Here is a 27,660-nt window from a genome sequence, read left to right as displayed (position 1 = left end):
TTCTGAAATACAAAAATCTTTGTCTATCACAATAGGAAGTCCATAGTGACTAAGAAAGTGAGAACTACTAATACCTTTGGAAGCCCTCTAGCTTCCCCAAATCTTCCTCCAAAGGACCCACTCTTCTGATTTTATGTTTATTATTCCCTTGCTTTTATTTTTTTTATAAAAATCATTTTGTCACAAATGTATGATTCCATCAACTTTGTAGGTTTTCACATTTTTGACCTTCAGACAAATGGAATCATTCATGACTTTTTTCACTTGACATCTCAGTTAAAAATCATCTATGTGAATGCATGGAGCGATAGCTAACTCTCTTTCAAAGCTGTATAGTATTTTTTTTTTTTTTTTAAAGATTTTATTTATTTACTTGACAGAGAAAGAGATAGCGAGATCAGGAACACAAGCAGGGGGAGTGGGAGAGGGAGAAGCAGGCTTCCCGTTAAGCAGGGAGCCCGATGTAGGGCTCGATCCCAGGACTCTGGGATCATGACCTGAGCTGAAGGCAGACACTTAACGACTGAGCCACCCAGGCGCCCCAAAGCTGTATAGTATTCTGTTCCGTGACTTGACCTCAGTCCATTTGTCTACTCTAATAATAGTGTCATTTTCAGATTTTTGCTATTATAAACAAAGCTTTCACAAACATTCTCACACGAGTCTTCTGGTACAAATGTGCAGAAGTTTGAACAGAGGGTATACACATGTTCATATGAACTAGGTAAAGCCAAATTGCTTTCCAAGTATATGGAGCAACTGACCTCCCCGTTAGCACAATGAGAACGCCTACCATTCCATACCCTCCTGATATTTCAGTTATACTTATTAATTTTTGCCAAGCTGGTGGGTCTAAAATGGTATCTGCATTTTCTAGTTCTGACTTGTTGATTATCTCTTCACATGTTTATTGACCATTCATTCCATGACAAGCCTCTTCATGTCTTTTGCCTATCCTTCTAATAGAAGGTGACCAACTTATTATTGATCAGTAAAAATTCTGTATGTATCATGGAGAGTAATTCTTCTTCAGTTATATATGTTATGAATGTCTTCCTCAAGCTTGTGGCTTATCTTTTCATATTCTTTGTGCTATCTTTTGATGAACTAGAGTTTTTTATTTTAATGTACATTGTTTCTTATTTGATTTATACTTTTTGTGTCTTTTCCATGTAAGGTTAAAACATAGGCTCCTATATTCTTTTTTAAAAACTATTAACTTTTCCCTTTCATGTACTTGATACATCTGGAATGGATTTTTATTCATGATATGAGGGAGGGATCTTTTTTCTTTTCTTTGGGCCATATATATATATATTCAATTTTTAAAGTATTTTTTAAGAGTCAATTTTACCCACTGATCTGAGATACCATGTTTATCATATATTAGTTTGCATATAATACATTGATCTTGCTGCTGAACCCTCAACTCTTTCTATTAATCTTTGTTTTGTTGTTTTCTGTGCCAATTAGTACCATACCATACTTACCTTATTTTTCTTGACATGAGGTAAAATAAGTATACTCCTGATTTTTCTTTTTCAGATTTTTTTTCTCAACTTTATGTTTGTTATTCCTTTGCTTAAAAAAATAGTTTTGCCACAGATATGTGATTCCATAAAATTCCTTGGATTTTCATGCGTTTAACTTCAGATCAATGGAATAATTTTTTGGGGGGGGGACTTTTTTACTAATCATCACATTTAAGGTTGTTTCTGTAAGGTTATTTTTGAACCTCTGCTCTTCCATACAAATTTTTAGAATAAGTTTTTCAAATTCCAAATAATCCTATTTAGATTTTGATCAGAATTACTATGAAACTAGAAATCAACCTGGGGTTAACTGACATCTTTATAATACTGGTTTTCCTATTCATAAACAGAATAGCTCTCCTTTTATTTAGGTCTACTTTAATGCTTTCAATACAGTAATTTTTATCCATTGCTGGATTTAATTAGCTAATCCTCTGTTTAGGATCTTCACATCTATATTAGAGAAACTAGACTGTATTGTTTCTGTACTTCCTGTCCTTGTTTGATGGTGCTATCAAGACTATATACCGGGCGCCTGGGTGGCTCAGTCGTTAAGCGTCTGCCTTCGGCTCAGGTCATGATCCCGGGGTCCTGGGATCGAGCCCCGCATCGGGCTCCCTGCTCAGCAGGGAGTCTGCTTCTCCCTCTCCCACTCCCCCTGCTTGTGTTCCCTCTCTCACTGTGTCTCTCTCTCTCAAATAAATAAATTAAATCTTTAAAAAAAAAAAAAAAGACCATATACCAGCTCTGAGGGTAACATCATTTTCTAGTCTCTAAAGCATTTTGTGTAAGAAGGAAATATTTGGTGTAATCAAACCATCTGGTATTTGTGGGAAGATTTTAAACCACTGATCGAATTTCCTTAGTAGTTATAGGCATTCAGGTGTTCTGTTTCTTCTGGGCTCAGATTTGGTAATTCATATTTTTCTAGGAAGTTGTTTATTTCATGTTTTTTATTTCATGTTCTTTAATTGGCAAAAGTTTACTCATGGTATTCTCATTTATCTTGTACATTTCTATTGCATCTTGCAGTTATATTCACTTTTACCTTCCTAATATTTTTTTTTTTTAAGATTTTATTTATTCATTTATTTGAGAGAGTGAGAGAGAGAGCACATGAGAGGGGGGAAGGTCAGAGGGAGAAGCAGACTCCCCGCTGAGCAGAGAGCCCGATGCGGGACTCGATCCCGGGACTCCAGGATCATGACCTGAGCCGAAGGCAGTCGCTTAACCAACTGAGCCACCCAGGCGCCCCCTAATATTTTTATATATGTTTGTTTTGCTCAATCCTGCCAAAAGTGTGTGAATTTTATTGTTTTCAAAGAACAAACTTTTAACTTTATTAATCTTTTGTACTATGTTTTAAAATTTCTTTTCAATTCCCATTCTCATCTTTTAAACTGTATTTGGTTGAATCATATGAAACTGTAAATATTTGATCACATTTGACCTAAAAAAAATGGTTTCTCTTATCTTTTAACCTAACATTTTTTTCTATTTTCTTTGTTTTGGGGGTTTTTTTAGCTATTAATTTTGGAAGCTAACTTTTTTTTTGACCTTTTTTTTCCCCTAATATAAACATTCATAACCATACATTTAGTTACATCCTAGGAGTCTTGATAAACAATATTTTTATTTTTTGAGTTTATTTATTTATTTTTTAAAGATTTTATTTATTTATTTGACAGAGAGATAGAGAGAGAGCACAAGTAGGCAGAGCTGCAGGCAGAGGTAGAAGGAGAAGCAGGCTCTCCGCCGAGCGGGGAGCCCGATGCGGGGCTCGATCCCAGGACCCCAGGATCATGACCCGAGCTGAAGGCAGCCGCTTAACCGACTGAGCCACCCAGGTGCCCTATTTTTTGAGTTTAAAGTGTTTTCTGCTTACTGTCCATCACTCAGTAAGCGGAAATGAGCACTGGGTATTATGTAAGACTGATGAATCACCGACCTCTACGTCTGAAACCAACACATTATATGTTAATTAATTGAATTTAAATTAAAAAAAAGTTTTCTCTGAGTCCCATTATAACTTCTTTCTTAATCTATGAGTTATTTAAAGTATGAATATAAATTTTAAAAGGCAAGGTTTTTGTTATTGACATATTTATCTTTCTGTTTTTTATATATAATTTCAGTTTGATTAGAGAATGTGGTCTGTATGAAAAATTGCTTGAAATTTGTTGATATTTGCAGGACCTTTTCATTTTCTTAAGTCTTTTAATACTCCTTAACTCTCTCTTTCCCTCTTTTTTTTTTTTTTTTGAGAGGGAAAAAGAGAGAAGGGGTGGAGGGGGAGAGGGAGAGAGAGAATCTTAAGCAGCCTCCATGACCAGCATGGAGCCAGATGTGGGGCTCAATCGCACAACCCCGAGATCACAACCTGAGCCGAAATCATGAGTTGGACGCTTAACTGACTGAGCCACCCAGGCGCCCCCGTAATATCGCTTAAGTCTTAAAATTATATCCATGTATGATGCTGATGAAAATTTAAATAAAGTATAATAGCTAATTCAGTCTATTTCATTAATATGGAAACCAACCTAAAATATCATACTTTGAATTCCATCATCACCCAAATCAGCCATTCTAGACGTGTTTATATTTATTTGTAGCTTATCATGCTCTAAAAGGATTCCAGGAGGCCACCTATGTCCCCGCCAGCAGCTGACATATTTAAAATTGTATCACAAACACAGATTCCCATGAAAGCCAAACAGAAATAGTTCTAGTAAATGGAGACACATTTTGTTACCTTTTTGTTCTATTGCATTGTTTTCTCTTGGCACACCTCGAGGACATTCATCTCTGAGCATCCAGCTTAAATGCATTTTTAAAAAAATGATATAGTTGTGTCCCCATGGGACACGCAAAGAAAGGACAGAGTAAAAGGGACATCCTATAGCTCTCTGTGGGCTCAGAAGCCATGACTGAAGGAGAAATGGGGCCTCTGGTTGAGTCCAACCTTCTGCTCTCCTTGGGGGTGACACTAGAGGATTCTCATTGTTCTTACTCCTACTCGTCATGGTAATGATGATGGTGCCAAGAGTATGGTGGCAGCAGCAAACATTTCTGCACCGGGCACCAAGCTAAACACAGAGATTATTTTAATTCTCATAGTCACCCTTTGAAGTAGATACTATTATTATTCTCACTTTACAGATGAGGAAACTGTATGGAGGAGCCTTAGAGGGATGAACAGCCTTGTCCCATGAACACAGTGATGAGTCAGAAAGAAACCCATGTTGAACTACTACACTACCCCCTTCCATCCTCACACTAGTTGTGACTCTCGGTGCACTGGGTGTACTAGAGGAAACAGTTGCTCGGAGGCCTGGAGCTCAGGCCTCTATGACAGCCTTGCCCCTGGCTTCTTGGTGGCTCTGGGACAAACCCCAAGATCTCAGCTGACAGGACTCGCAGACCAGTGGGGGAGTCTGTACCTATCTCCCTCCACATGGACCTTCAGCCTCAGAGGCTTACCCCTTCCTTTGGTGGCAAATGAATGGCTGTGTCCCATAGGGCTGAGTTGTCTGGATATCGCCACACCCCAAGAGGGGACGTAATCCACAACAAAGACATTGCGTGGTCCAGTTTCTCCAAGGTCTTACTAAATCAGTCTAAACATCGTATGCTTTAGACATTTTGCTGCTACATTCTGAATCACATTCTTCTCTAAGCAACCATCTCAATGTCTAATTTTTTCCATTAGTAAGATGATTATAGTACAGAGTGAACTATCTATAATGAGCCCCAGCTCAAGTAATGTGGCTTTCAGTTGGCTACATTTTAAATAAATCTTTCTTTGTTAATTAATGCACCTTATCCCAGTGTTGTAACACTGATGTTCCTAAATTGGACAGGGAAGAAGAGAACCACACCCAGAGAGGAGGATCCAAAATCCTCAAAATCAGTATGAATGCAATAACCATTTGAAAGCAAAGTTTAAAAGTTAGTTTTTGTGCTTGCTGTAAACTAAGGAAGTTGTACAAGAGTCTGCGAGAGAGTAAAAAGTGATGTGATAATTAGGTCATGAATTAACCCCCTGGTACTTGCAGCTCTAAATTATTTTTAAAGACCCCCTTCTCACCTCCTAGGATATTTTGCACATGCAAAATGCCTAATTGACTAATAAGGTACCTAGCATAAAAGCTAATTAATGAAAATGAAAACACTAAAACTCAGGTTATTTAGTAACCAGAGCCTGGAGCCAGATCCCAATTAAACCACTCTTGGGTGGAGGAAGGGATCGGAATGCCCAATAGGTTCCATCTGGCTGCTTCGGTGGGTCAATCTAGAGCCTCATGTTCTTCTCCAATGAGTCCTTCCACCCTCTCCTTTCCATTGCAATGAGGAGCTAGGACAGTCCTCCTCACACTGCACTGGGGAACTCCCAGGCTCTCCCACTCACATGTAAGGGGCTTGGCAGCTAAGGAATCCAGCTGGAAGCAAGCATGATTCGCTAGCTCCTCTCAGCCCAATCCCTTTTGTCATTCATCCCACTGGAGGGGCCCCTAACCTTCCAATCTCATTTGTACCCCACCCAGGAGACCTGATAATGGTCCTGGCAAAGCTGTGGCTTTTCATAACTTCTGGCAGGGGCCTCGCTGACCCATAACATGGCTACACACATGATTTCTTCTCATACTGTCTTTGTAAATTGACCATGGCTAACCTTGCTGCCCTAATCAGATCAATCAGAATAACATTTCTTTAGCTGCGGCATGCTGGCAGCCTCCCGGGCTGAGGCGTGACTCAGAGTCAGGCTCAGATACCGAAGGCGGGTTTTGGAGTTTCCCGTGGTCTCAGGTTTCCTTTGCTTTTATCACAGTTGGTGAGCTTTGTAAGGCCCGTGTTTACAGCCATGCAAATTAGCCTCAGCTGGAGAGAAATCAGGTCAGGCCTAACTGAAATCAAGCTCTGGGCCCAAAGGTATTTTATCAAAAATTGGAAGTGTGGCCACAGTAGTGGGGTCAAGCCAGACTGTCCTAAGAAACACGAGGACAGCTTTGTCTGGTGTAACCTGAACTCTTAGCTGGCCTCTGGACCCTGGAAACTCTGAAAGACGGAGGAGGAGAGGATGGTGAAGGGCCACACCAGCTGATGGGGGCTGGCCAGTCTGACCAAAGGCTGATGCTGCCAAATGCATTTTTTGTTAAGTAGAGACAAGTATGAGAAGGGAAACATGGCATCTTTGAAGGAAGAAAACTGTGATGTGAGGCTGGTTTGCGTTATATCCCACGTTCCTCACTGACCAAGCAAGGTCCGATTTTGCAGTTTCTTTCTACTCACACACTTGCTTATACTCAGTTGTAAAATGTGTGTGTGAAGGTGTTCACACAGATATGATCTGATATTCTGCATCTGGAAAGCATCTTTAAACACATCCACTTTGGATGCCGTGACAGTTACAGAAACTAAGGCCGGAGATGTTACGTGACTGGACACACCGCAACTGCTAACTACTCACCTTGAAGACAAGATCTCTGGCGCCTCTTCGTTGCGATCTCCCCCCATCATATTCCCAGTCTGTCAGTACCCCAGTACTTAAAAAAAACTTGGTTTATTTTAAGAGAATTCTCCGGTCCATTTGTGTCTCTTAAGATTGGGGGTTACCGACAATTATCCCCTGAGCTCCCACATATCTATGACTCTTACAACATGGTGTGATGGTGTCAAGCAGCTCGATCTTCAGATGGTGCCTGGGGCTGAGTATGGAGATGTTGGTTTACATGTAATTCCCTTGTCTATCTTCTCTCTAATAAGTAAAGTGGAAGTTGGTGGATCTTGAGTGCCCCTATTTGCAAGGTGGAAGTAATGACCGGATCGTTGTAATTCATCTAATTAAAGTTTGCATCTTTTTGACAGATGAGACCTGAGAGCCAGAGAATTTAAAGAACTTGCCCAAGATTCAATAGTTGGCTAAGGTCAGAGCCAGAAGTAGAAACCAGGTCTACTGACACCAAAGCTAGTGCTTCTTTCACTAAAAAATGACCAAGGAATATTCAGCCTTGAAGTATACTTCAAGCCAGGACTTGTAGTTAAACTGAGTCCAACAGACCATTTGTCAAGTAATTAAGAGCACAAGCTCTGGGGTTGTTGTTAGATCCATTTCCTTACCACTTCTGTGCAATGGTGGGCAAGTCATGTAACCCCTCTAGGCTGAAGCTTCCTCACTTACGAAATGGGAATAATAGCAGTAACCATCTGGGGCGCCTGGGTGGCTCAGTCGTTAAGTGTCTGCCTTCAGCTCGGGTCATGATCCCAGGGTCCTGGGATCGATCCCCGCATTGGGCTCCCTGCTCGGCGGGAAGCCTGTTTCTCCCTCTCCCGCTCCCCCTGCTTGTGTTCCTGCTCTCGCTGTCTCTCTCTCTGTCAAATAAATAAAATCTTTAAAAAAAAAAAATAGCAGTAACCATCTTACTGGGTTCTTGTGTCGATTAGATAAGTTAATACATGCCGAGCACTCAACCCAAAACCACGTACTTAGCATTAACTATTATCATCGCTATTGAAATCCTTGTCATCTTCACTTGATACACATAACCTAAATGCAAGGTTCTTGAGACTTATTTCTGTCCACATTAAGCATGTCCCTGCGCGAACACACGACCTTTGTGTATGTTGGAGTTGTGTGCACTCTGCAAAGCATTTATGAGTTCAGCTGCGAACGCATCCAGCGGCCTGATTTTTGTGACTTAAATGCACATATAAGATCTTTGCCTATTCTTATTATATCTTCACATACTTCTAGCTCAGAAGTGGAGGCCAGAGGGGTCACTGCATCTGCACCCATCCTCAAATCCCTGTCTAGCTCCAGCCCATGTCATAGTCTTAGAAAAGGGCCTGAATGCAGCATAAATGAGAGGTCCAGAAAAACACAGGCAAGAAATCAAAACTTTCTTCAACCAGGCGGAAGGATACTTTTTAAAAATATAAATATTTAGAATGATTTTCTCATAGCCTATCTTGTCATATCTAATATTTTTTTTTCAAAACAAAATCTATATTCAAATAACTCTTCATTCCCTTAAAAAAAAAAAACAAAACTTCCCTCCCTTCAGATATGGAAGATTTATAAAGCTGTGTATACGTGTGTGTTTGCACGCACATGCAGGTCGTGGAGGTGATTCTAGGATCAGTTACATAGGGGCTAATCCTAATACTTTATGCATTTTTATATTACAGTCATTCATTCTAAGCACTGGAACTATGTCAAATAGTAATTTCTATTCTACTAATACCTACAAGCCTTTCTCATATGCACTTGGCTCCCAGCACTTTGTGTGGATGATGTGCTCTCATGGTCCACAGTGAAGAGACTTAAGGAGACTAAGGAGGGTGCTGAGGGCCAGTTACTCTTCTGTACAGGTTTGCACACTTCTCCCAGCTCGAAGAAGCTAATTTCGCTTTGAGTCTCGGCATTCTTAGGTGCCCTCTTGTGGTTGGGGGAGGTAATGAGCATCCTAATGATTCTGTGGCTGGCTGGAGGCAGAGTCCAGATTGTTACTGTTTAACAGCCAACAGAGAAATACAGCTGAACTCCAAGAATAATATTCAGATTTAACTTTCTGAAAGAATCATTGATATCCTTACTTGACAAGCTCTAGCCACATTTTTTTTTTTTAAATAAGCAAATAAAGTAAAAGTACAAGTTAACTTTTGGGGCCACCTTATTTCCAAATAAATTTTGCAAAGGCACAACTTTTGTAAATTGGTGCCTATTGTGGGGTAGAGCTCCCGTTTGCTTTTGGTATGTCTGGCAGGTCAGGGGCCTTTAAGCTGAAGAACAGGAAAGCCCCTATCAATCCAGATATCACTTAAGGAATCTGGACATAGCACTAATGACCTCAAGGTCATATATACTGGTGCAATCAACACATGGGCAAGTTATTTCACTCATTTCTATAGATGATAACCCCTAACCTCACCACTCATTTTTCAAACACATGAGAAATACAAAGGGGTTGGCAAATCATCCCCGCTCCTGGGGGAAAAAATAATGCACATACCTTACCAAGGCAGCCCAGAAACATTATCTCTGTATACAAAAGCTGAAATTATATAAACTTGGAAGGCAACAGGTTATGAAAACCCTATAAATTTATGTTCAGGCTTCCAAACAACATTCTCCTTCTAACCTTCTTCCCTCCCCACTAAACTGAGACACCAAGTCTGGGATTTAAGAATTACAGCTATGATCCTCGCCAAAGTGACCAAGTTACAACTGAAGGCTCTTGGCTCCAGGAAGTTTCAACAGAATAGTGTCTGCTGAAGCATCAGAACCCCTCCCCAGCTCGTCCCCCCAAGTGCTCAGGGAATAGTCTTTATCTCATTAATTCTTAAGAAATATCTATTAAAAAGGCAGAGGGAGAGGAATGATTTTATGCATCTTACAGAGGAGGGAACAAGTCCAGAGATGATTTATAATTCAAAGTGAGATCTTGGCATTTCAAGAGAGGAAGAATAGTGACAGGTCATGCTAATTTTCTGCAAGTTGTAGGGTGAGTTTGGGAAGCAACTGGAAAGTTTATCAGAGCGGCCACTTCCTTGACAGGTACCAGGAGGAAGAATCTCAGATGATGAAGGCAGATTCCTGGCTCCATGTCAAGGTGCTGACCTACCTTTCCCAAGAACAAATGGAACTTAGAGACCGTGTAAGTATGGGCATATTGACAGTGGAAACTCTGTTTTACAGTGCAAAAGACTATATATAAACCAGTGTAAGATGAACTACCAGATGTCTGCATGTGGCATTTAGGAAGTTGTGGAATTCTATAAATCCTGAAAAACAGGAATGCTCTAGAGATCACCATTTGCAAATAGTTTCAGCGATGGACATACTAATGTTTTAAGACTCCTCAACGACCTTGGGGATCAATGACATTCAAAATTTCTTCATAAAACTTTATCATTAGTTCATAGACTAAAAGTATTAATACATAGTTCTAGGAAATACTTAAAAGTACTTTCATCACGGGGCGCCTGGGTGGCTCAGTCGTTGAGCGTCTGCCTTCGGCTCGGGTCATGGGTCCTGGGATCGAGCCCCACATCAGACTCTCTGCTCCATGGGAAGCCTGCTTCTCCCTCTCCCACTCCCCCTGCTTGTGTTCCCTCTCTTGCTGTGTCTCTCTCTGTCAAATAAATAAAATCTTTAAAAAAAAAAAATTCATCACCATGATTTCATTTTATCCTCATAACAAGCCTGTAAAGGGTTGCTATTCCCCATTTTATAGAAAAGGAATCTGTGTGGGAAAGTGAAACAACGTGCTCTGAGGTTATTAGGAACCAAAAAAAAAAAAGAAAGTAGGAGACAGTACCGAGTGTTGGTGGTGCCAACAGGAGCTGATGTTTTCAGCTCCGGTTCTCAATTCGGCGACTGCTATGTTTGTCGTCGCAGAACGGTTTGGTGTCACAAATGAGGATGGCACAGCCCCGAGTATGGAGTACAAATCTTAGTATTACAGCTAATACTTAAAATGGTTGATAGAGTCAAAGGAAAACAGCTCTCAATCTGCATAGATTGTTGGAGTTACACCCAAAGCATCCTTTTTTTCAAAGATCTAGCTTCCTCGTGAAAGAGTGACTCAAAAACAAACAAACAAACAAACAAACTTGGGATACTTTTCTAATATAGGAAATATTTTGGATTTGTACAAGTGTAGCTGTATTTTGTTGGTGATTTTACTAATGACCACTCTCATTTATAAATGTCAGCTCAGTCAACCCAGTAAAATTTATGACCATCATCCGTGCGGCAAATCCATGTTTAAATGAAGGGGAAATGAAGACACATTTGAGGCTCTTGTACATCCTCTCAAGTGTCTGTCGTTATTGGCGTCTTCCCAGTCACTGGTGTGCAAACCCGAAAAGTCACGTCATCTTTCTAGGTCTCAGTTTCTCATGTACCAAAATTCGCCGTACTGAAAATTCATGTACAGAATTCGCTGACTGGCAAGGTTCCTTCCAACTCTCAGATGATAAGATATTATGGAACAGGATCCCTGCCCAAAGAATATATGTATCTGCTTACTGATAACCACTGCCAGTGACAGGAAGTTCAAATGATACTACAGAAGATGAAATAGAAACTAGTGTCCAAGTTCAGCAGGATCTTGGCGATTCTGACAGTTACTTCTGAACTAGGAATGTAGATGGCACAGAGGAATGAAGACCAGCTCCGCTTAAGAGGTACTCACATGGAAGTCTCAGCGCTGGCTGAGCCCCTACAGCCAAGACTCGTAATGCTTGATGTTTAAATCTCCAACATACCCTCCACTCTGATCATTAGGACTGAGACCCATCTGGCCGATGTTCTTCCTGGTTGCCTTGCGTGGGAATCATTCTGCGGTTAAGCTGATAGAAGTTGGCCTCTGATGCTGTAAACTCCCCCAGCTGCTCAAAACCTCTGCAATTTACTTTCACTTTCATTTTAAGAGCAACAACAACAAAAATCTGGCTCTCGGAAGAGACATCCATCTCAAAGTGTGAAATCTGACTATGGGCGTGGAGGGAAAGCTCATAAGGGACAGGGTTAGAGTTTTCTGGCATTGACTCAGCTCGTTTTTTTCTGTAAAACTTAAAATCTCAGCTCTCACATAGGCCACAGGCTCACTGAAAACTCCAACCAGTCGCGAGAGGGTAAAGCCCAGTCGATCCACAGGTTTGCCTCCACTTGAAGAGAGATGTGGAGACAACACATATTTGCGGGTTCTACGGGGCGACAGCAATCTCGCTGCTCAGAAAGATTGAAGAGTTCAAATGAAGCATATTTTTCCCCTCAGACGGGGGAACAGAATAAACATATCAAGCACTAACTGCCTTAGTGGAAATCCTCTGTTGCACAGGCAAACAATTATGAGATAAGAAATAAGAATAAACAACCAAATGCTTTGATGTTTTAAAAACAAATTCTTTGATGTTTTAAAAATACTCATTTGCCAAAACAGAAGTAATTTGTTTTATGAGTAAACAACATGTTACCAAGCATCCAGAGGGAGAAAAAAAAAAAGAATGGGGTAATACCAATCTGAGAAGAGAGGACAAAAGTTTAATGTGATATTGCGTAAGAAAACATTCAGTGGAGTTCCTGCTTAGCCAGAAGTGGCTTCCTGGAAGAGGTAAATTGAGGCTAGCTGTGGAATACAGAAATTATTCTTGTGTTTTTCAGACAGGAAAGGAGTCTTCTGTGTCTATAGATGGCATTTAATAAGCCAGCTAGCCCTTAAAGCACACTTCTGTCTCGTATGAACCTCACACTGCATGGGAATATATAGCCGTTGAAAACTTCAAATTGTTTCATGCAATATGTCCTCTTAAGAGATTTGGTCTGGGCGTACCTGGGTGGCTCAGTGGGTTAAGCGTCTGCCTTCAGCTGAGGCTGTGGTCCCAGGGTCCTGGGATCGAGCCCCGCATCGGGCTCCCTGCTCGGCGGGAAGCCTGCTTCTCCCTCTCCCACTCCCCCTGCTTGTGTTCCCTCTCTCGCTGTGTCTCTCTCTGTCAAATAAATAAAAAAACTCTTAAAAAAAAAGAGATTTGGTCTGATATTTGATTATTTTTGGTGTCACATTTTTCTCATGAAAACATAATTCCCATGTGCTTGAGTGGTAAAAAAAAAAGAAAAAACTTTGATGATGATTTTCATTCATAATTCAAGTCAGTGGGAGAACCTGATTCGATTAACAGAAAACTGCATTCAGGCTTTTGTCATTTTTGCCCCTCTAAGGCACAGCTGATTTCATAATCATAATGTTCCTTGAGATAAGAATCAATGCATGAAGCCCGCTAAATAATTTAAGAATAAAGGGTTGATGATAATATTCAGTATAACACTTCTCAAAATACTTCCTTCACACCCTCTTAGATTCAATTTCACAGCATCCTGGTGGGTCAGGTAGACTCAGATTTTTATAGAAAAGGAAGAAATATGGCCTAGACAATACAGATGAGCAGCCCAAGCTCACACAGCAAATCAAGAGCAGAACCATAGATGCATTATACTTTTTCCTCAGCACCATCTATGCTATTATCAAAATGCTAATGCTGAGAATTTGCAGCAGTAACGTCAACACTAACAAAATGAGAGTAGCCATCCTTTGTTGAGAGCTGACGGCTTCAGACACTGTGCTAAGCATGGTATATCAATTACCTCATTTAATAACTACTTAGAATAATAATATGAGTAGTCATCGTCTCAGGTTACAGTGAGGGGATGGAAGCAAAGAGAGGAAGAACTTTGACCTAGGTCACGCAGCCTGTGCATGGCTCAGCTGCCATTCAACTTCACATCTGCCCGAAAGCTTGGGGAATCTTGAACTTGCTCTCTGATGTATGGCTGGCAGCCTCTGACTTCAAGTCCTCAAGTCTTTGCTCAGAAGTCAACTTCTCCATGAGGACTACTCTGAACATTCCACTTAAAACTGCAGCCCTGGGGCGCCTGGGTGGCTCAGTCAGTTAAGCATCTGCCTTCAGCACGGATCATGATCCCGAGGTCCTGGGATCGAGCCCCACATCGGGCTCCCGGCTCAGCGGGAAGCCTGCTTCTCCCTCTCCCACTCCCCCTACTTGCGTTTCCTCTCTCGCTGTCTCTCTCTTTGTCAAATAAATAAATAAAATCTTTAAAAACAAAACAAAACAAAAAAACCCTGCAGCCCTGCCCTCACCCTGCCAAAATCCATCTTCCTTACCTTGCTTTTTCGAGTGGTTTAATGTTTTGTTTCTAACGCTGATTTTTAACATAAGTACCACAGGGCAAAGGTCTTTGGGGTTTCCTCACCAACATATCCCAGATGTCAGACTGTGCTACCCAATAAAACTTTTATAAAGACATTTTTTTTTTTAATCTGTGCTATATGGTAGCCACTAGCCACAAAAACAAAACTGAAAGTGGCGAATGCCATTGAAGGACTGAATTTTTAATTTATCTAATTTATCTAATTGTATTACTTAAACAGCCACAAGGGCCTAAAACAAAACCTAGCATAAATATACTCCCAATAAATGTTTGTTAAATGAATGCATTTATAAATAAGTTAATGAGTAAGACATATTTTCCATATAATTACTTTCACTAATTACAAGTTAAATTTTATATTTTTTTCAATAGAATTATTAGCTGAAAAAAGTCCAGATCAAATTAAGAAGATAGTTTGAAAATTCAGATATGACTGAAAGCACAAGTACAGATTTCTCAAACTACTGACTCCCTTTTGTCGTCAGTGACTTAAAACCTTCCAAAACATTTCTGGAAAACAGCAAACCAGCAGCACATAATGAATTCCCATGTATGACAAAAAAATACAATGATTACTATAGTCATTCAGTACCTTTTTGACCTTGTTCTTTTTCTCATAGGTCTCTGACAGAGGTTTTTTCTTCTGCTGAGTTGTGTCTTTGGAGAATAAATACTCAAATTCACTAGTATCCCGAATATCAGGTTCTTCTAAAGAATCCCATAAGGTTGGTGTAGCATTTTGGCTTAAAAGAGAAAATGATAAGTTAAACATTAAAATCAAAACAGAAAAGAACAGAATATAATGAAATCTCTAATTCACTTTATAACTCATTTAAGATTATATATATATTTTTTTAATTTTATTTTATTATGTTATGTTAATCACCATACATTACATCATTAGTTTTTGATGTAGTGTTCCATGATTCATTGGTTGCGTATAACACCCAGTGCTCCATTCAATACATGCCCTCTTTAATACCCATCACCAGGCTGACCCATCCCCCCACCCCCATCCCCTTCTAGAACCCTCAGTTTGTTTATATTTATATATGTATGTTTTTATATATCTCCTTCTAGTAAAGCTTGAAGAAGAGCTTTTCATGTTACACCTTTTTTTTTTAAAGTCAAAATATACTATAGAACATCAAAGCTAACAACCATTTCCAAAACCGAATGATCATTAGATACAATCAAAGAAAGAAAGAGAGATTTAGAGAAACCAAGTGGGGCCAGAAATCCTGCGATTCACATGATTGATGCCATATAAGCTGTTCCTCCCTCAGTCTATGGTGTTTCCATCATGGGTAAAAATGGGCATCATATAAATGCTGAAAAGATAACCAATTCTGAGATATTGATGGGATAATTCTTAATAAAAATTCTTAAAAAGAAAAAAATTCTTCACCTTCTACTAAGGTAAAGATTTACCCTCTCTGTGGGCTTTTTCTAATACTTTTAAAAATGGTTTTTAGGATTAGCTCATGTCAACTCAGGGCAAGATCCCTAATTTGTGAACAGACTGAGCTCATTTAGAAATACTTGATTTAGAACACTCCGCCCCAACAACAGTATTTAACAATGAAAACAAACCAAAAAACTTCATTGCACCAGCCCCTGCAGAGATTTCAACTAAAGCACCCATGGGGAGGCTGTACTTTTTGTTTCTAGGGTTTTTTTTTTTTATCTTCAAAAAACAGGGGCACTAGTTTTGAAACAAAGAGAAGAAGATATGGAAAATCAGGTATAAAAGAACTGCCTCTGAGACCAAAACTTGGAAGGGTTACCATCCAGGCTTCCTTTAGTCAGAACACATTTTCCCCCAAGTGTCTACTGTCTTAAATTATTTTTAAACACTCTTAATACCCATAGACAGAAAAAAATAATGTTTCATCTACACATTTATTGTTTTTCAAATATATGTCTATATTATGATCCATAATATCTGTAAGTACCTACCTTTGTTTTAATATGTATTTTTTTCCATCACTGAAAACTAAAAGAACTATTATTATATGGGGTAGTCCACAAAATGTTTTGATGCTAAAAGGCGATTTTCATATTCAAAACAGATGGGAAGACTGACTTCTCGGATCTGTGTGTTCACATTTTGCCTCATGTCTGCCTTTCCCATGAAATATGAACATTTTGGTCTGTTCAGATTCACTTCTCTCCACTTTTTTATAATATTTGAGCCATTTAAGAGTATATGTGTGACATCTATAACGTTTAAGAGTATAATGAATACCTGTGAAATCATCACCCAAGATCTAGGACACTTCCAACGAAGTACATCCATCCCTGTGCTCCTGCCTCAGCCGCCCACCTCTGCCACTCACTTAACTTCCATTTGAAACACAAACACTGTTAAGTGCTAATCTCAGCTGCACTTGGGAAGGGGGATCTTGATGGCAGAAGAGAGCCAGGGAATTTTGGAGCATGCAGTCTGTCAAGGGCTGCTGGTCTGGGCCTCATGAAGGTTCTGGGAAGCCGAGGAGAGGGTGTGTAGAGGGAGGTGGTGTGATGCACAGGGGGATTGTTCAGCCCATCCATCCCCCACCTCCCCAACCCCCATCCCTTCAGCTGTACTGCTTGGCCCCAGCTCCAAGGACTCTGAGCTCAGGCTAGTATAAGTAGGCTGCAACTCACTCCTATTCTAGAGTAAATTGGCTTTGATAGGTTGAACACTTCATGACCATTTACTACATTGTTTCTATGGGAAAAGGCATTTCCAATAGTAAATAAAAGAATTTTGGAATACTACCTCTCAGCGAGTTGGGGACAGCAGGCATTTGGTTGGGCAGTAACAAGAACTCGCTCACAATAGACCATCTCCTCTGTTATAATGGTCACTTCCTCTCTGACCACTGAACATACAAATCTAGCTCACAAGAAGAAGAAGAGGAGGTAGGAGGAGGAGGAAAGAGAGACTGGAGAGGGGAGAAATGGTAGAGGGAGGAGGGAGGAGAGGAGGAAGGAGGAGAAGATACTCACTAGGAAAACATATTTATTAGGAAGCCAAAAAAAGTAGACAGATTAGGATTTCTTTTTCTTTAACTAAATGTCTCTTCCCTATTCTAGAAGCCAGAAAACAGACACTGAAGAATGCAAAATGGCAAAAGTTAAAAATCAGTTCATGTTAGTAACAAAAACAATCAGGTGGGTGAGAGGCAGTACATATATAATGGAGAAAATTCATATTTTACTGCTAGATCCCCAGAAGACCAAGACCAAGATTTACCATGGGTACATTATACACAGTGCTTACCCTCCTGGTTGTACAAAATACTAAAATACCATTTCCTCTCTTTTTAAAAAACACACCCTAAATAATTTTAGTTTTGTACATAAATAAATACTACACGGAAAATCTACAGCCTTTTAGTTTAAAAGAAGTACTCATGCTCTGAGGGTACAAAACCATTCTGAGGGACCCATGATAAGAGAGACTAAATGTGTGGAGCAGCGGGAAGCAGCCATATTGCAGTCTTCATGCCAGAAACTCAGTACATTCATCTACTTTTCATTTTGCTTAAAACTGAAGCCCTAAACTTATAGTGAAACTAGTAAGAGCTTGAGTATGTAATTGTTTTCGTTCTCAAAATGGCCAACTACATAAGGAGCGAAAAACATAACGATTATCTCCAGCTTGACCTTGTCCCACCTTGAACAGTGGGCAAAGGGCCCATATCTCCCAGCAGTACCGTTATACCACTGCTATGGTCTAGGATATTGGTTGCTTATGGAGTCTTGAGGGGAATAGAGTGGAGGCAGGCTAGTGAGACACAGGTGTGGAACAGTTCCATGTGCTGTCAGAACACACTATCCCAGGGCTGACAGGTGGGATTCATCACTCTGGAATGTCTGTACATTAATTTTTGAGAACACTAATAAGGGAGCACAGCTCCATATAAATATTCTGGGAAACTATTTCTTAGGAAATGTCATCTGAGTCTTGAATGGGACAAAAAGGAATATTAGTACTGCAACTAATCGTTAGGAGCTATTTCGGGATCTTCTCTCTCTCTCTCTCTCTTTAACCATTCATTTGGGAAATAATAAAGTATCAGCATTTTAAAAAAGCATCAAGATTTCCACACATAAACTCTTGGTCCTTATTTTTTTTTGGTTAGAGGAAAGGGGCCAATATGAAGCACATAATCAACTTAGTTCACCATATGCATAGCTCGAAGGTGATACCCACTCCTCCTATAGTGATTTCCAGTTGCTTTATAATTGTGAATTTCATGTTATTTTGTTTAATATCCTGCCTTCCACATACAAAATGTTATATAAATTGAAAGATTCACCACCACATAATGATTTGGGGAATAAGTTCAAAAATTTATGTTTAAAAATGTGTTCTCTATTTGCTGTCCTTTGCAAACAAATGAACTTCAAATCTAGAGATTGTCAACATCTCTCTCATTGTCCTCTTGACAGACTCTGAAATGAGGCAGAAGAAATTAAATTCAAATATGTTTGAATGGAAGTTTCTAACCAACCTATCTTGCTGCCATACAGACCCAGCTTAACAAGCTATACACATGTTAGATGTACTCTACTGGCACTTTCTCTGAGCAACAAGGTATAAGATGTGAGGGCATTTAACAGTTAGGGGAATGAGAGTTCAAGCAGAGATTTTCTGTTTTTTGACTCCCTTCTGACCCAAAGAGCTAATGACTCAGCTATGTCTGGCTCTTCTAATAAAACCTGAAAAATTACCCATACCTGTTAAGTATCCAGATCATAAGGTTGATGATCCCATCGAAAGACAAGACAGATATTCTAAAAATCTTCAGTGAACCTAAGTATAGGTTCAGGCTCTATGTCCGTATGATTACTTGCTAGCTGTAGGGATGTTGGAGAAGGCTCCAACTCAGACCAGGGCTCTTCTCTAAGAAGAGTCTGTAAAATGGAACCTTTATCTTAGAGAAGGATCTGACATTGCACACACTGTTCTCCCAGCATCAGTCTATAGCAAATACAGACAAGACCTGGTAGAGACAGACATTCTCCCTCTAAACACTTCAACATTGTTTATCCAAAGTACTCACTATACTGCATCTGAGAAATGAATGTCACAGTACCCAGATATCCAACTGGGAAGAATAAAATGTCACTTGTGCAAAATCCTGGGAATTCACAACCTGAGAATGGGCCAGAGGAGTTGGGCTTACCTTTTATCACTTATTTGTATTCTAGTCCAGTATAAAGGCTTCATGGGGCAACTCGGCTCAACGGCTGGCTTCCGAGGACATTGGCTAGAAGAAGGGCCACCTCCAAAGAAGAGTCCAGGAGGAGGTGGGGGTGCAAGTCCCGGAGGTGGTGGAGCAGGAGGAGGCCCCCCACTGGTGGGCAGAGCAGGAGAACTGGGAAGTGGTGGTGGAGGAGGAGGCGGAGGAGGCCCGGCACTTGGAGGCAGAGGAGGGGGCGGAGGGGGTGGCGGTCCAGCACTCACAGGTGGTGGTGGAGATACTGGTGGCAAAGGTCCAAGTCCAGGTGGGAGGGGAGGAGGAGGGGGGGGAGGGGTGGCTGCTGGCAGGGGTGGTGCAGGAGGGGGAGGCGATGCCTTTTGCTGACTTGGTGAGAGGCCTTCCACAGACTGAAGTGCTACATGGGTGTCTTTGTTGTCATTTGGGGGAGAGAGCTGACTTAGAGAGGAGATATTCAGCTTTTTGGGTATTATCTGGTTGCTTCTGATTGTCTTGCCTTCACCTTCACAGGGTTTGAGAAATGTCTCTCTGTCTGTCTGGATGCACACATTTCTGTAGGTCTTTGGGGGATAGTCATCGTCAGTGGAGATACACACATCTCTCATCTCTTCACGTCCTCCTCGCCATCGGTGTTCTGTCTCCCGTTTGAGAGTTTCAATGGTTTCTTCTAGTCTTGCCGTAACCACTGCGTGCTCGCCCCGGATATGAAATGCCTGGAGTTCAAACTGAGCCTGTAGAGATAGCAGTGGGAAAGAGAGTGAAGAATTTATTAAAAAACAAGACCAAAAACAAACAAATATCCGAAATAAAAACTTCAGTATCATCCCTGTGCCACCATAGCCCAGCCTACATCAACACAGGGAAACACAGAGACATTCTTTTGAGGATATGACAGGGTATAAATTTCACTTTAGGAATTTTTCAAAGACTTAAACCGTTGGAATAGAAGCATAATTTCATCCAATCTGACCTCATGGGGAATAATTACCATGGATTAAGGCTTACAGTAAAACTGTCCCCTAAGAACTTCCACCCCGTTTTGATATCAAAAGCAAAACAAAGTGTTCATAAAAATTTGAACATGCTTGAATGTATCTTTTATTACTTTTAATTTGGGGTTGGAAAAAGAAAACTGTAAGAAAAAAATGGAGATTCTTCTGGCTATCCTCACAGTCTCCCTTAGAATACCTCTTCTGTGGGGTTTCTGGGCCAACACAGCAGAAACAAAAGGTGTGAGAAGAAGCTATCACACGCGTATTTTCTAGAAGTTTCCATATTAAAGCTGTCCCTGATCAATATTTGGGTCTGTTTCATAATTTTTCATAATATAGTAATAAATAAGCAATACAAATACACAGAAAATGAGACTATTAAGATTTGCTATTTTTGTCTTCCACATACCCAGGATTTTAAACTGTATTTTATAAGACATTTACCTTTTTTTCTATTTCAGTGTTTTATTTAGATTCTAGTTAGTTAACATATAGTATAACATTGGTTTCAGGAGTAGAATTGACGGATTCATCACTTACATATAACACCCAGTGCTCATCACAGCAAGTGCCCTCCTTAATACCGATCACCCATTTAGCCCGTCCTCCACCCACCTCCCTCCATCAACCCTCAGTTTGTCCTCTGTAGTTAGGTAAGAGTCTCTTATGGTTTGCTTCCCTCTTTTTTGCCCTTCCCCTATGTTCATCTGTTTTGTTTCTTAAATGCCACATATCAGTGAAATCATATGGCTTTGGTCTTTCTCTGATGGACTTATTTCACTTAGCATAATATACTCTAGCTCCATCCACGTCTTTGCAAATGGAAGATTTCATTCTTTTTGATGTCTGAGTGATATTCCACTCTCTATATACCACCTCTTCTTTATCCATTCATCTGTTGATGGACATCTGGGTTCTCTCCATAATTTGGCTATTGTTGATAATGCTGCTTTTATAAACACTGGGGGGTATGTGCCCCTTCAAATCAGTATTTTTATGTCCTTTGGGTAAATATCTAGTAGTACAATTCGTGGGTCATAGGGTAGTTCTATTTTTAACTTTTTGAGGAACGTCCAAACTGTTCTCTAGAGTGGCTGCACCAGTTTGCATTCCCACCAACAGCATAAGAGGGCCCCCCTTTCTCCACATCCTTGCCAACATCTGTTGTTTCCTGTGTTAATTTGAGATACCACGGGTGTGGGATGGTATCTCATTGTGGTTTTGATTTGTATTTCCCTGATGATGAGTGATGTCAAGCCTCTTTTCATGTGTGTATCAGCCATCTGGATGTCTTCTTTGAAAAAATGTCTGTTCGGGGAGCCTGGGTGGCTCAGTCGTTAAGCGTCTGCTTTCGGCTCAGGTCATGATCCCAGTGTCCTGGGATTGAGCCCTGCATTAGGCTCCCTGCTCAGCGGGAAGCCTGCTTCTCCCTCTCCCACTCCCCCTGCTTGTGTTCCCTCTCTCGCTGTGTCTCCCTCTATCAAATAAATAAATAAAATCTTAAAAAAAAAGAAAAAAAGAAAAAATGTCTGTTCATGTCTTCTGCCCATTTCTTGATTAGTTCTTTATTATTTATTTTGGGGGCATGTTAACTTTATAAGTTCTTTATATGTATATCCCTTTATGAGATATGTCATTTGCAAATATCTTCTTCCATTCCATAGGTTGTCTTTTAGTTCTGTTGATTGTTTCCTTTGCTGTGCAGAAGATTTCTATCTTGATGAAGTCCTAATAGTTCATTTTTGCTTTTGTTTCTCTTGTGTCTGGAGACATGTTTAGTGAGAAGTTGCAATGGCCAAGGTCAAAGAGGTTGCTATCTGTGTTCTCCTCTAGGATTTTGATGGAGTCCTGTCTCACATTTAGGCCTTTCATTGATTTTGAATTTATTTTTGTGTATGGTGTAAGAAAATAAGTTTTCCCAACACCATTTGTTGAAGAGACTATCTTTTTTTCCATTGGATAGTCTTTCCTGCTTTGTCAAAGATTAGTTGACCATAGAGTTGTGGGTCCATTCCTGGGTTTTCTATTCTGTTTCATTGATCTATGTGTCTGTTTTTATGCCAATACCATACTGTCCTAATGACTACAGCTTTGTAATATAGTTTGAAGTCCAGAATTGTGATGCCTCCCAGCTCTGCTTTTCAAGAGTGCTTTGGCTATTCAGGGTCTTTTGTGGTTCCATACAAATTTTAGGATTGTTTGTTCTAGCTCTGTGAAAAATGGTGGTGGTATTTTGATAGGGATTGCATTAAATGTGTAGATTACTTTGGGTAGTATAGACATTTTAACAATATATGTTCTTCCAATCCATAAGCATGGAATATTTTTCCATTTCTTTGTGTCCTCTTCAGTTTCTTTTATTAGTGTTCTATAGTTTTCACAGTATAGATCTTTTAGCTCTTTGGTTAGGTTTATTCCTAAGTATCTTACAGTTTTTGGTGCACTTGTAAATGGGAAGGACGTTTACCTTTTTAACACTTATCTTTTCTGTTATTTCAATGCCTCGAATCTATGGTTTTACACTTATTAGCACAGAGCTGACATGCTCTTGGTCATTAACTAGTCTGTTTCCCAGCCTTCAAAGCCATTTAGCCTATTTTGATTAACTGGAAAACAGTCAAATTCATGATGTTATTAGGGTATCCAGAATCCAGTTTCACGGTAATTAAATATTTCTGGTGACCTCATTTAATTTCTGCCTTTCTCATCAGATTATACATTCCCATGAGATGGAATCAGGGAGGGTACCATCCTTCACCTCTGTATTCCAGCAGCTAGCACAACAAGTAGTAGATAGATACAACGACAGCAACAGTTCTAACCAGTCATTGTCCTATGGGCTTTCCTGATGGCCAAAAAACTCTCTTCACTGTAATTTCAGCCCACAAATGTCTAGAACACCAAAGTGTACACAAGCGCAGATCCCTTTTGCATTGAAAAGGTAAAGAAATATTTGTAATGACCTCATCAGAGAAGGTAAAGACATGTGAAGATTCTCCACATTCATTAAGACACCTTATAACTATATTTATACTAGCCTTTTTCCCTTAGGAACCAACCCCCAAGTAACTATGGTTAGTAGAACTAGAGGCAAGGTTTTTCTAAAGTTGATTTTCTCACACGTGAACATGGCAGCCTGATGCAACTCTGAAAAAACAGGCAAAATCTGGACACCATCTATTTCATATATAGCACAGAGGGTTAGGCACCTGAGCTCTGGATTCATACTACCTGATTTGCATCCCAGCTTAGCCACTTGCTAGCTTTACAACCTTGGGCAAGGGACTTCATGTCTTCAAGTCTGAGTTTCCCCAAGTGTAAAGTGAGGATGATTTTGAGCCATCTCTAGGGTTTTTAGAAATGTACATGACATCTGAATAAATGTTACTCGTAGGTACTATTGCTAATGATAATATTAGAAGAAAAGACTAACAGATTTGCAATTATTCTTTCACATTTCCAAATAATGCCACCTTTGTGGAATGATGGGCACCAAACCAGGAAAAGCTTTAGCAAGTCTGGATAAACAAGGTAGTACAAATACAAAACTTTTATCCAATCTTTCAGGAGTTCTACTACCAAATGCCTGAATGTAATTTCAAGTTTCATTCAACTATGTGATCAAGATAATCTGTGTTTCAACATCCTGCCCGTCACCATCTCCCCCTCCCTCTCTTGCCCACCTCTAGCTACAGCCCAGCCCTGATGTCCACAGAATCGCTTGCCAACACGTCAATTTCATTACAGTGACTAGTTCATTTCTGCCACAACAAACTAACTCTGGCGTGTTGTTCCCAACTAACCTTCTTCCAAGAAAGTTAAGAGTCAAATAACATTGATGAGCCAAAAATTTTCAGCTTCTTAATAATAGGAAAAAGTTGCAAAGACATGTTCCACAGAGAGACTTTCCCTTTATCACACAACTGACCTGTACCTACAGCAAACACCTTGGTCTTGTCCCATGCCCTTCCCATCTACCTCTTAACCAATGATCTTCTGAAGCCGCTGAAGCTGATATATGTACCTATACATTGTTTTGGTGACTCTGTAATGCATTTGCTTAGTGCAGTGGGTAGAGCACAAATTGGGCAGGTTATTTAACTTCTCTGGACCTCAGTGTTCTCATAAGTAAAATGGAGATACTAACAGATTCCACCTCATAAGGCAGCTGCGAAGTAGATGAGTTTATATATATAAAACAACATATAGAGGAGTGTTTGGAACATAGTAGGTGCCACATAAGTTTGCTACCATTATTACTGTCTCTTTGCCACTGTCCCAGAGGCCAGTGGCCACACCATCTTGCTTTCAGCTCTCAGCAGGCTCCCCGCATCATGCTCTATCCATCTAAAGCAAAAATAAAGTTACTTTATTTATTTATTTTTTAAGAGAGAGAGTGTGTGAGCGGGAGGAGGGGCAAAGGGAAAGGGAGAATCTCAAGCAGACTCCCCACTGAGCAGGGAGCCTGACATGGGACTCGATCTCAGGACCCTGAGATCATGACCTGAGCCGAAACCAACAGGCAGAGGCTTAACCAACTGAGCTACCCAGGCGCCCCTAAAGATACCTTCTTATTCTGTTCTGTTGCCCTTTCTTCCTCACTGTCTCTTTTTCAAAGCAGAATTTTTGGGGAAAAAAGCATACAACTCTCGCTTGATCTACTTTCTCATCCATTCTCCTTTCAAACAATTATAATTGGCTTCTGCCCCCGGCCCCACCCCCAACTCATTGAAATCCTGCGATTTGAGTGTTACATTTGGTCAGCACTTTGCTGTGATCTTGCCCTCTAAGTTGCAGTGTTAAGAGTTGACTCTTGCCTGGGCCTTGAAATTCTCCCTGCTTCCTTAACTCCTGATATACTTTCTCTACCCGCCCCCAACTTCCTCCCACTTTTCAGCTCTCTCCAGTCAATCTGTGGACTCCTCTCCCTCCATTCATCCCTTAAATGTTGTTCCCTACGGATCTTGCTTGCCATTTCACCCTTCTCACACTACACAATCTCTCTGGACCATCTTGTATACTTATAGGGTACTGCAACACTCATTTACTATACACTATTATTTCCAAAGTGTCACCTTAAAGCCCTAATTCCAAACATCCTCCTGATTGATCTACCTGCATGTTTAATCAGCCACCTCAAACTTAACACGTCTGAACTCATCATGAGCTCGTCACTGCCAAACCTCAATTTGTTCCTCCTCTGAAATGCCTTCTTGCAGTTAATGGCATCTTCATCTTCCCAGTCATCACATTCAGAAACCTGGGTGTCATAAGGGATTTCTTGCTTTCTCTCTCTCATTCCCAACATACTATTTATCAATAAGCCTCACTGGTTTCTCTGATTCATTCCCTTCCTTCCATTCCCACTGCCTCAACTTTTCAGTTGGTCCTCTTTATCTAGACAACGGCAACAACCACCTAACTAATTTTCCTGACCACAGTTAAGCCACAATGATTCCAGGAGAATTTTTTAATAAATGCAGATTTTTATTCTTTGATATCTCTTCAATAATTGGCCATTATTTACAGACTGACACTGAACCTTTTTTTTTTAAGATTTTATTTATTTGACAGAGAGAGAGAGACAGTTAGAGAGGGAACACAAGTGGGGGGTGGGAGAGGGAGAAGCAGGCTTCCCACTGAGCAGGGAGCCCGATGCAGGGCTCGATCCCAGGACCCTGTGATCATGACCCGAGCCGAAGGCAGACGCTTAACGACTAAACCACCCAGGCGCCCCGACACTGAACCTTTTTAGCATGGACACACTGAAGTCTCCTTTGATCTGTTTTCTGTCAACTTTCTCCACTTTTGGCTCCTGCCTTTTCCCCAGACAGACCCGGATTCCACTCTTGATAGCATCTTGCCTCTCCCAGGACCATGCTCATTCATGCATCTGGGCCTTTGCAAATGCCATCTTCTCTCAACACCCCTTCTCTCCTGCAAACGCCCCAAGTAAGGGGACAGATCACTAAGCATGGATTCCATGAATGGCTTCCTCACAATCCGTATCCACGGATATGTAGAATTCCCAAATAAGAAAGAAATACTGAATTTCCATATACTCCATACCAATATACTGGGATTATAATAAGAAACCCTAATAATCAAACCTTTGGCAAAGCTAGTTTTTAACCCTGTTTTCCTCTCTACTTTCTGTTAAGTGCCCCTTCCACTTTGCATGTGTGAAACTATGTGCTGTTTCCTCTCTTTACCTAGAGCCACAGCTAGAAGGACTGCTGGTGATTTGGTGAATCAAACCCAGAGTATTCGGTCAGATAATCATATACTCCTTCCTGGACAAAGTTTGCCTAAGATCCTGGGAATCTTTATGAAATACCAAGCCCAGTTCCTTCCAGCCAAAACTACAGAGGAGGCTGGGTCAAGGGAACATAATGCTTTTGAACCCTTGGTGACTCTCTTTTCAGGCTCCTTTACTTTCACACTGAACATGATGCGTGTACACGGGAGACAAAATAGTTGTAAACCTTCCACTTATTCCTAGTTAAATGATCTTTAGGTCATATGAAGTACTAGGAGTTTCCCCCCTCCCTGCCTCTCCCTGCTGAAAATCTGTTTTTCTGCATTCATCCCAATATCCCATTTGAAAGGAGACAGGTGCTGAGGTTTGACATCTTCCTCAAGTTTTATCTATGTTTATCCATGTTTTTATCCACCTTCCTTGACTCATAACTTGATTGCTTCTACTGCTTTCATTTTTAAGTGCATCCTCTTCCCATTTACACTAGCCTAGTGATCTATATCTCCTGCTAAGAAAGATGCAAATTCACAATCCTTAAGAGAACAATCCCAATTAAACCATTTTGTTTTAATCTTCCTTTTCCTTACTGGCACTACTTCTATCTGTCTCTTGTCATGCTTCTCAGCCTGCTCTCCATTAGAAACACCTAGAGAGCTCTGTAAAAAAATACCGATGGGCAGCACCATTCTCAGAGATCTGAGATGGTGTCCTTGCACTGATATCCTTAAAGCTCGCCAAGGGATTCCAAAGGGCATCCAGAGTTGAAATCAACAGCCACTGTCCTTAATCTTTACTCTGCTCCAAGCACAGCTGAGACAGTATGAAACCACGGTATCAGTGGATTCTTTTTGGCAATGACTTACACTTGGGTCATTTCAGATTTGCCAAAGGAACATGTGCTATTTGGAAAAGCCCCTTCCTGATTCTGATA

General features: G+C 40.5%; 1 protein-coding gene and 1 pseudogene across 3 annotated transcripts in view; one reads left to right on the top strand and one right to left on the bottom strand.

The window, feature by feature from the left end:
• Positions 1–27,660, bottom strand: part of FMN1 (formin 1) — a 376,423-nt gene that overhangs the window by 172,692 nt on the left and 176,071 nt on the right. For all 3 annotated transcript variants that reach the window (XM_081830845.1, XM_081830844.1, XM_031024804.2), the window contains 2 exons: positions 19,443–20,209; positions 14,855–15,005 (listed from right to left, as the gene is read on the bottom strand). In XM_081830845.1, coding sequence (XP_081686971.1) covers positions 14,855–15,005; positions 19,443–20,209 — 918 coding nt within the window. The remainder of the gene's footprint in view (positions 1–14,854; positions 15,006–19,442; positions 20,210–27,660) is intronic.
• Positions 1–27,660, top strand: part of LOC102733040 (ubiquitin carboxyl-terminal hydrolase isozyme L3 pseudogene) — a 398,129-nt pseudogene that overhangs the window by 361,076 nt on the left and 9,393 nt on the right.

Source organism: Leptonychotes weddellii, chromosome 9, assembly GCF_054177405.1.
Source record: "Leptonychotes weddellii isolate Sample4059 chromosome 9, ASM5417740v2, whole genome shotgun sequence".
In the NCBI taxonomy this organism is placed as follows: domain Eukaryota; kingdom Metazoa; phylum Chordata; class Mammalia; order Carnivora; family Phocidae; genus Leptonychotes; species Leptonychotes weddellii.
This window is presented reverse-complemented; position numbering and strand designations above follow the sequence as displayed.